The 10,498-nt window shown below is 37.0% G+C and overlaps 1 protein-coding gene across 1 annotated transcript; it reads left to right on the forward strand.

Annotated features, from left to right (window-relative positions):
• The first annotated feature begins 500 nt into the window (after nt 1-500).
• On the forward strand, nt 501-7,654 carry surf4 (surfeit 4). Its single transcript, XM_037692468.1, has 6 exons — nt 501-755; nt 3,127-3,313; nt 4,504-4,580; nt 4,665-4,708; nt 5,248-5,434; nt 6,389-7,654. The coding sequence occupies exons 1-6, from the start codon at nt 708-710 to the stop codon at nt 6,653-6,655; spliced, it is 810 nt and encodes a 269-aa protein (XP_037548396.1). The 5' UTR covers nt 501-707; the 3' UTR covers nt 6,656-7,654.
• The last annotated feature ends 2,844 nt before the right edge of the window (nt 7,655-10,498 follow it).

The raw sequence follows: 10,498 nt of genomic DNA on the forward strand, positions 1-10,498 counted from the left end.
ATGAGCATGCACATGAAAAACTCCAGGTTTAGCCATGTTTTTGTCAAAAGCATATCTGTTGAAACATATTTAAAAACAGTAGAAACTATGTTTCAACTTTTTCTAAATTATTTAAAAAGTCCTAGATTCACATTTTATTTTAAGTTATTTATTTATTTATTAAAGACGTCAAGTCAGATGGTCCAGGTGCCACTTCTGGCATACATTGCTCGTGTATGTAAAAAAAAAAGGTAACTTACTGCTGAATAGTATTGATTTTTTTTTTTTTTTAGTTAATATTTGTGAATATCTGAAATGTTTATTTCTATAACTGCTTTATTGGGGTGTTATTTTAACCTCTCAAATAGCTTGTTTCAAAAAATGACAATAAATGAAAAGTGAAGTAGTATTTTTATATTTCTTCCTGTACTACTGTATTTAAATCCTGTGTTGTTTACCTGTATGTGCGTGTGTTTGTGTGGGGGTGAAGCCCCTGCTCTTCAGTCTACGTGGCACACAGCGGTTGTTTGGAGGGGGGCTCCGCTGCCTCGCTCCGTCAAATCGCGGGGCATTGTGGGGCGGAGGCGGCCTTTCTCTGCACCCAGAGCGGATAGTTGTCAAGTAAATAACGGGGGGAGGAACTGTCTGAGCCAAGCCTGCGAAGACATTCATACTTATCTATAAGAACGGACACTTTAATATTACAAAAGTTGTGAAAACAGAAAAATATGGGCCAGGAGGACTTAATGAACAAAGCCGAAGACGTGGCAGACCAGGTAACTTCATTTCTAGCATGCTAGCCGCTGTTAGCATGCTAGCTGCTAACTAGTTTACTGAGAATGAAGCGAAGCGCTCGAGCACTTCCTTTATGGCTTTGACAAGAGTTGTGTTGTTGTTTCTGCGTTTTTCGGCGGTGCAAACGTGACCGTAGATCGACAGAGCATTTTCTACTTGTGTTTTAGTTGGAAACGAGTCTTGAGAGACGCCTCTCTTATGTCATGCGCCTCCAGATGGTCTTGGTGTTGCTAAAGATGACCGTAGATAAGTTAGATTGGCATCGATAACTTAGTGTACAAGAATAAGTATGGTTTGTTTTGTTTTACCAGTTAATAAATTTAACAGGAACACTGCTGCCAGACAGGCTAGACTGTGCCTGTCTGCAGTTGTGAAATCACTTGGATTAGCAGTGGTATTAAATCTGAGTTTAGTTTCTTATGACCCGTACTGCTTAGCTTTATAGACATGACGAAAAACACTTACAAAACCAACATCTGTATGTTGCTCTTGCCTGTCGACCCCCATATGGAAGTGAACTTTCACTTTGTCACAGTTGCTTTAAGAAGTTTTTGCAGTGTTGTTGTTTTCTGTGCTGTATGTTACACACAAAAAAAGTTATTTTCTATAAATGTAAGTATTAAGACATGGTCTGCTCTCAATGTGCTGAATGAACCACATGCCTAAGTGCACTACTTTGTTCATGTCTTTTTTACCTCTATAGCTGTGCACTCTGTCACGAGTGTTGTGCAACATTTATCTATAAGGGTACATAGACGTGTTTGAAACATGAAGTTTGGTTCTTTAAGCAGCCTGGTATATGACAAATCCCTCTGTCTGTGTACATAATTTGCGTAAGACATAATACTTTACAGTTGTCTATTTCTAGCTGTTGCAGCAACCCTGTGCTCATCTCGATTGGCTCAGATTGTGTCCATTCATGTCCCCCACAGCAGTTCTAGTGGGAGTGGATGGATGCTGATAGGCTGCTGAAGTCAGTCTGTGCTGATGTGGACTGCTGGATGGGCTGGACCGGGGTGAAGGGGAAGGTCCCTGCTGCTTTACAAAGTGTTAAATGAAGAAATGTGCATGAGTTTTGATCACTGTAGCTTAGGGTGATATTTTTGTTTATACACCGAGTGTAATTAATTAGAAAAGAGAACTCAAAAGACTAACAACTGTCTTGATTTTTTTTTTTATTCAGCTTTACTCTTAGTCTGCCTACATTATGCTTTTTCACACTTCTGAGGTCAGTGATCATTTAGTCCTTTTAGAGACATTTAAAGGAAACTGTTAGTGTGCAATTGCAGTTTTTTTTTAAGTAGCAGCCTATTTAAAAAGAAGTTAAAGGGAAAGAAAGAATAGCTGTAAATGTATTTGACGTTTGTAGTATTTGATTGTTTTGCAGAATGTCATTCTAGTTGGTGTGTACATTGTGGTTATTACTGGTTATAAGGTAGAGCACCTGATTAATAAGCAAAAGACCATCCAGATTTTAGTCATATTATGGTAATGCTTACCCAGCAACATCAGGAACTAGTGCTTTTTTGTTGTTGTTCATATCTAACAAAGGAAACCAGATGTGGTGATTAGGCTTGTTCTAACATTTTGTCTGTCGTTTTTGTGCTATCAAAAAGAAAGTTACGGGAACAGTTTTTACTTCTTCGGTTACTTTTTTTTTATTCAATTTTGGTTAACTTATGACGTTTAATTGAATATGACTTGCTGAGGTCAGCTCAAATGTTAAAACTGAATTAAAAAAATGCAGCTATTTAAGTAAAGTAAAGTGTTATGTGTTGCCATTGTGTGTTCCCATACAGTGGTTCTCTGCATTTAACCCATCACACCTGGGATACACGCAGGTGGAGCAGTGGGCAGCTATGTAAGCACCAGGGGAGCAATTAGGGATTAGCAGACCTTTGACCTTTTCTGCTCTGGTTGCTTTAAAATGTTAATTCACGCCTGTTCATTCAGGGATTATGTATCCAAGTTTTTTTTACTGTCACTCTTCATTTGGGGGAAAGCATGGTTAGTTTGTTATCGTGCTGTTGTTTTTCCCCATCTCAAATAAACAACGAAGATAACTGGTAAGAGTGGTGATAAAGTACGGGATTAACGAACTGTATTGAAGCACTCCTATAACGGCTGCGCAGACCTAAACCAATCAAAATAATGCTTTACCTTTTGTGACACTGATGTTGTGTGGCAGAATATTAGTATGTGCAATAAAAAGTACTGTATTTGTAGGATTTTACATTCAGCTATTGTAATAAATTGTATAATTATTCATACCAAGATGCACAGGCAGTTTATACATTGAATTTTAAACCTAGTTCTTGCTCATTTTCATTATTATTTTTATTTGTTTTCCAGTTTCTGCGGGTGACCAAACAGTACCTGCCCCACTTGGCACGTCTGTGTCTCATCAGCACTTTCCTTGAAGACGGGATCCGCATGTGGTTCCAGTGGAACGAGCAGAGAGACTACATCGAGGCGACCTGGAGCTGTGGCTACTTTCTGGCTATGTGCTTTGTGCTGCTAAATCTTGTTGGACAGCTGGGTGAGTGCACAGGAGGTTTTTATTGCACATTAATATTAGTGTTAAATAATGTCACACAAAGCTTGAATAAGAAAAGCAAGTAAAACTGTAAAGAACTATTTTTAGGGCTGTGGTAATGACATTCAAACTTAAAAGCTCATCATTATGTGTCACTTGTCAGGAGTTCACAAGGATCAGCACAATTTGTACATTCAGTACACAGTGGTAATAAATAGTTTATTTTAGTTCCTGTGCACACGTGCAACTACAATACTTTATCCCACAGTTTCAGTGGAACTGTGAGAGAGATCCTAAAAGTTTTTAAACAAAGCAACAGGACTTATTTACCGGTACTTGTTTGTTAAACACTTTTTGCCTGGAATTTTCTCAACAAATGATAAAAGAAGTCCAGTCGCTTTGTTTTAAAACTTTTAGGACATATCCTGTCCTGGCTGACTCAGAACCTGCAACAGTCTTGAGAGGAGTTTAAACCAAGTTCCCATTATTTGTAGAAGTGATGTAGTTCACACGAAGTTGTTATAACGTGTTTATGTCATTAAATCTACTCAGTCTTATCTTTAGGGACTGACTAAAAGCTGAACTGTTTCCTCGTAGAAGGAGTGACCTAAAATATGTTCATTTATTTAAGTTCAACAAAGACATGCAAGAGTAAATGTGCTAATTCAGTTCCACAAGTTTGAGATTAGAATTTATTTTCTGTAAGGTTTTTTGTTAATTGTATATGTGGCTAGTTCACTTTAGCTCTATTATTCAGGTGTAAACAAACAGTGTTTTTAAACTCTTGTGATGCGGACACGTCTGCTTGTAGAGACGTAAAGAAAAAAGCTCCGCGTACACAGATCCGTCAGGTCCGATACCTTTTCTGCAAGGTGGTTGACTGTATATTTTAGTAAATGAAACCCAAAAACAGATTATTTGGAATATTTTTCTGGGATTGACTTCAGTTAGATGTGCCATGCTGGAACTCTGAGACAGAGAAGTGTCTTTAACTCAAGACATTGTGACAAACCTGGATTATGGTTATTTCTGCTGACTAAATAAAACATGTTCATTTGTGATTGTGCTCTTTAATGATCAGTTCACACAACACACAAAATATATGATTGTATTTGACATGTCTAGAGAATAATGGATATCATGGATATCTTTGTGATTTCAGTTGTAACTTCCTGACTGTTCCCCCCCTACAGGTGGTTGTGTGCTCATTCTCAGTAGAAATTTTGTACAGTACGCCTGCTTTGGGTTATTTGGCATCATAGCTCTACAGGTAAGAACTCTTTGATTACTGACTTTTTAAAATAAATTCATGCAACAAATTAATATGGCTAACTCAATATCCATCTCCCACCAGACTGTCGCATACAGCATTTTATGGGACCTTAAGTTCTTGATGAGGTAAGCATCACTCAGCTATAATATGTTCAGCTGAAAGCATCTCAACGGTCATTTTGTACTAAAATGTTTAACACTCCATCATTTTAATCATTTCACAAGGGTTTGATAAAGATAAGGATACCTCAGATTGCTTTTTGGAGACAGATTAAGTGTAAATTTTTAGACAGCAGCAATTCTAATCACTGTAATCACTGTAGACTGCATGGTATTTATTTATACAGCAGAAAGCACAGTGAATCATCTGTCTACAGCGCTGAGTCTGACTGTTTCTGTTTGTGCACGCTGTGGACTTCACATTCTGTTTGCTGACGGGATCAAGTCCGAGTGTAAAATAATAGTTCACACCTATAATAAACAGGTTTGGTGGACAGAAAAATAGTTGACTAAAAGATGTGGTTGGAAAATCAAGTCGTATCAATGGAGAACAGATGATTGCAACAAAAGAAACTCATTTTTGGTCAGATGATTAGTTTTGACTCATCCAACCTCAGGGACACTTTTCTGTTTGTCTGATTTGCATTTCTCTCCCCTCCTGTTAGAAACCTGGCCCTCGGAGGTGGTCTGCTCCTGCTGCTGGCTGAGTCCCGTTCAGAAGGAAAGAGCATGTTTGCTGGAGTCCCCTCCATGGGGGAGAGTTCACCGAAGCAGTACATGCAGCTGGGCGGCCGGGTTCTGCTCGTGCTCATGTTCATGACTCTGTTACACTTTGACTCCAGTTTCTTCTCTGTAAGTCCTAGCATGACACCACCTGGATACAAAGGGGACTTTCTGCTATTTAAATTAATTTTATTCCAAAATTGCCGATTAGACAAATTTGTGGAAGTGCCTATTTTCAGACATTTATTAACCACATAGATGGTTTTGCATACTGACGAGCTTGAGATATAAAATATTTTCATTATCCTTTTAACTTTACTTTTATTGTAATTTAGCATTTCAATGAATCTTAACAATCTTCGCATTACCAAAATGTGCCGTTCAGTCAGTGCATTTTAGTTGCATATTTATTTAATGTTAGTTTAATATCAAAATACGTGGGTGCTGATTCCCAGCATTTAATTGTAGTTTTTATTAATTTTACAAATTTGAAAAAAAATTAACAGTATTGGAAATTAACAAGCAAACTTTGTCAACAAAAATCAGATAAAATAGTGGTTTAATTTTAAAGTTATATGTTGAGCATTAAGTCAGAGCACAAATAATAAAAATAAAAATAATAATTAGTCAATAACAAGTTAATTTTTGACATTCCAGGTAATTTATAACAAAACAAAAGAAAAAATTAAACTAAGTAATTAGCCAGTCCCAGAAAACTATAACAATTGTTGCTCTGTATTGTTTTTAAAAATTAAAAAATGTGAACATTGTTTTTTTATGTACTGTAAACATTTTGCCAAAGCTCTTTATTTGGTAATATGTATGTTTATTGTGCTAATTTTTCTTCTGAATTACACTTATTGAACTGTTTTTGTGCATTCATCTCACAGTCCATAGACTAATTTGTATTTTGTACAGAAGTACACTTTGTACTTTGTACATTTTTTACTTTGTAAACTTTGTACAAAGTTTGTATTTTGTTTTCTGTTATATTACAGTCTGTCAGTGCATGATGTGAAACTTATGATATAAATCATGCTATAACAAGGACAAATTAACTTTTCCACTTTCTTTTTCCCACAGATCCTACAGAACATGGTGGGAACTGCTCTCATCATCCTGGTGGCCATCGGCTTCAAAACCAAACTAGCTGCTTTGACCCTCGTTGTGTGGCTTTTTGCTATTAACGTGTACTTCAACGCATTCTGGACCATCCCCGCCTACAAGCCCATGCACGACTTCCTCAAGTACGACTTCTTCCAGACCACCTCGGTCATCGGTGGCCTGCTGCTGGTGGTGGCGCTTGGGCCCGGTGGAGTATCCATGGATGAGAAAAAGAAAGAGTGGTAGAGAGCGGTGAAGGAATCGCACAGCACCACTAACGCCCCTCAACAACCGGGACACAAAGACCTTCCCTCTCTCTTCCTGCCCACCAGGATACACAGTTTTTGTGCTTTTTTTTTTGCCATCAGTTGACAACTTTTCAGTTTTTACATCGGCGTCACTTTTTAACATTGCAAACATGCCATTTTTTTCTATTTTCAAAACTTTGATCTTGTTGTTTTTTTTGTCACAACTGCAGGAAAAATAGGCTCGTTCTCTTCAGTGCAAGAAATACAGTAAAAAAAAAAAAAATTTCTATGTGCAGGGGGCGAATAAAATAAATGCATTGTATTTTACAGATGTTATGCCATAACTTATAGAACGAATTTCATATTTTTTTAATAAAAGGGTAGTTCTGATGAAGTTCAGCCACTTTTGAGTTCCCACTGGATAATTTTTTCCTTGCACCTCTTTTAGTTTATTTTATTTTGGATCATCAGGGACTCTGTAGACCTTGGACACTGATTCAACAACTCACTTTGACTCTATGGTTCATCTCCCCTCTTTTTGTTTGTCTTCTGAGCTGTGCTCTTGCATTTGTGCACGTCCAGTCTCAGCTGACAGCTCTTGTTCATGGGGAGTCAATCATGGGGGTATTTATACGTTGTATTTGAAGTGGTGGATTTCAGTCATCTTTGGTTTAAAGCATCAACACGGTTATTAGCGCCAGGACTTGTTAACTAGGCACTTTGTACTGTGTGTCTTTTACAAATGCCTAACTGTGTATGATTTCTAAGGGTAATTACAAGGGGAGGGAGGGCGGCTCAACATTTGTGAAACATCATATCCTTGGATTTAAAATCAGCAAAGAAGACTGAGCTGAGTCACTAGCCACATGGACGTTGTCTTTGCTCAGTGTTTCTTGCCCTGTGTGAGAAATCTTTAAAATAAGTATTCATTGTAATAATTTTCAAAAGTTTATATTGTATTTTTGATCATATTTTTTTCTTTATTTTGAAAGTTCATGGCAAAAGAAATAAATGTTCAAAAATATAACTATACTGACTCAAAAGTTTTAATGATCTTGAGTAAAGGATGGTGGTGGTGTCAGGGATTTTGGGTATATACTGACATCTAGTGGACCAGTTTGGTAAAAACATTTTCCAGGTTGTGGCCATTGTTTGATCAAAACCGCACTTTGTGTATAGTTTACTTTAAAAACATCCAAACTGCATATTTTGATTAAAAATAGTTGTAAAACCATTTCAGATTGATCGTATTTGTAATCTTTTGAGATCACTTTGCAGCAATTTAGACAAAAAAAAAAATCTCAAAACAAATAGTTTACCATACCATAGCATTTTATTTATAGAGCATTTAAAACAGAGACGAGGCCAACCAAAGTGCTGTACAGACAGAACAACAGGTAACACACAAAGCAATATACAAAATGAATTAAATCAGAATATAGACATAAAAACGATGCAGATAATGACGACTAACCAGTGTGGAGCATACAGGATCAAAACACAGATCATCTTGTGTTGAAAGCTACTGAATAGTAGTGAGTTTTTAAACGGGACTTGAAAACCGAGAGGGAGGGGGCCTGTCTGACAAGCAGAGGTAACTCGTTCCAAAGTCTTGGTCCTGCTACAGAGAAGGCCCTGTCACCTCTGCGCTTAAGACGAGTTCCTGAAACTGTGAGGAGCATCTGATCCGCTGACCTCAGGGGGCATGGTGGGACATACGGCTGTAGCAGATCAGAGAGATAGTGGAGTTTAAGTCTTAAACTTAAGAGCTAAGGTTAATTTCAGCATGTTTATTTTTCTAATTTTGGCAAAAAGAACACAGACAAGATTTTTTTTTTTTCCCAGAGAAAATGCATTTTCATAACTAAACTCAAAGCATGTCAGAAGTTTTAATTGCTTCCTTAATTTTTTTTTCCCAATTATAATTTCTTCAGTTCTTTCCTAAGAGATGAATCTGAGATCTGGCATACTGGGAAGATTTCAACATTTTTACCTCACAACCATAAAGCACGTCTAATTCTAGATGTTTATTTTGACATTATTTTGCACCTTTCAAATTATTTACTCTAAAAGATATTTAACTGGATTTGCCACAGTTGCACGTCCTTTTTAATAACTGCTGCAACAGCGATGTGTGCTGATGTCTGGAGGAGTTACACCTGCCACCAGACTTTATTTATGGACCAGTAGATACATTTTCAAGATTATGCTCAAACTGTTATTAATCAGTGCAACCTACCAAAAATAACTAAACTAAACACTAAACTTCCTATGAAAAATAAAAAAATAGTAATTGGTATTCAATATTTATACAAGCTTAAAGGGATAATATCCATGATAATTGACTTTTAATGGAAGTCTAGTCCTACCAGTCTTAAGAAGGTAAAGTGTATCTGAAAATTATGACTTAGTTTCTCCGCTTGGCATCATATACTATCTCAAAATTAAGATGTAACGTCACATAATGCTAATTCATAGCTATGAGATTGTAAGTCATAGTTTTGTTTGTGTTAAGTCGTAATTTTGAGATGCCAAGTTAGTTATGAGATGTTATGTCATAAATGTTATACACAAGGTTATATTATACACAAGTTCATCTAAGTGACACATACTGGATCAATCAAGGCCCAGGTTAACAAAGACCGCTACCAGTGCTGATGACGAACAGGGTGCCGGTAGAAATTGTGCTACTGTTAGTTGAAGACCACGAGGAGAGAAACGTGTCAGGAGACAGAGTTTTTGTATTGAACGCTTTTTGAAGTCAGGAGACAGAGGGAGAAGAGGAAAGTCAAGAATGAAGAACTGCGGATGGCAACTCTAAATGTGGGGACAATACCAGGCAAAGGTAGAGAGCTGGCTGGCATGATGCAGAGAAGGAAGGTAGATGTTTTGTGTCCAAGAGACCAAGTGGAAGGGCAGCAAGGTTTGCAGCATTGAAGCAATTGAAGCAGGGTTTAAACGATTTTATCATGGTGTGAATAGAAAGAGAAGTGGAGTAGGAGTAGTCCTGAAGGAGGAGTTAGCCAAAAATGTAGTAGAGGTAAAACGAGGGTCCCGCGTGGCTGAGACTGGCCTTGGAACTGCTGAAGCCGACCCTGATGATGCTGAAGCTGCTGAGGTGGTCGGATCTGCTTCTGTTGACACTGAGAAGACTGGAGCTGCTGATGCCCGATCAGCACATTTCAGAGATGCAGCCTCCTCTGGCTGCTCAGAGTTGCAGCAGACTCTAGATGCACAGCAGATGCGATATATTGAATATTTAGAAATTTAGTTAAAAACCCCAAAAGATTCAAATTAGATGAATGGCTAATAAAAACAGTTGCAGTAACATAAAATATTAATTCATTGTTTATAATGTAACTAAAACAATTGTTGAATACTAAAAAGGCACATGTCAAAAAGCAGAGGTTTCTAAAGGAAAAGTATAAATACTTTAAAAACATTTTATGGTTAAAAGTACTCCTGTAAGGAAATTGCTGTCAAGAGTTGGTTATCTATGATCGACTTTCTAAGCTGTTTTGAGAAATGATGTCCGTGATTGATTAGTCATGCCTGCTCTATATGAAACAACCATACATATCATATCATATAATCATATATATATATATATATAATGTTTATATGATAACTATGGAAAAAACGCTTCATTCCCGCAACAGCTGATGTACTAAATCATAATTTAGACACATAAAGCCATAGTTTCTCATAAACATGACATAGTAAGTCAAACTTTAGCTATGTCTCATGATTGCTTGTTGGATTTTATTTTTAATCGAACTGACTGAAAAATACTTTTATGAATTTTACGTTATTTTTCATCACAATTTAAACGATGAATTAA

The sequence above is a fragment of the Nematolebias whitei genome, chromosome 18, assembly GCF_014905685.2.
Source record: "Nematolebias whitei isolate Nwh7 chromosome 18, NemWhi1, whole genome shotgun sequence".
NCBI classification, from domain to species: domain Eukaryota; kingdom Metazoa; phylum Chordata; class Actinopteri; order Cyprinodontiformes; family Rivulidae; genus Nematolebias; species Nematolebias whitei.

What these genes read in the sequence shown, in the direction of transcription:
- surf4 (XM_037692468.1), top strand. Translation starts at nt 708, where the DNA reads ATGGGCCAGGAGGACTTAATGAACAAAGCCGAAGACGTGGCAGACCAG. An exon ending in CCGAAGACGTGGCAGACCAG is followed by an intron (nt 756 to 3,126) that starts GTAACTTCATTT and finishes TTTGTTTTCCAG; the next exon opens with TTTCTGCGGGTGACCAAACA. An exon ending in TTGGCATCATAGCTCTACAG is followed by an intron (nt 4,581 to 4,664) that starts GTAAGAACTCTT and finishes ATCTCCCACCAG; the next exon opens with ACTGTCGCATACAGCATTTT.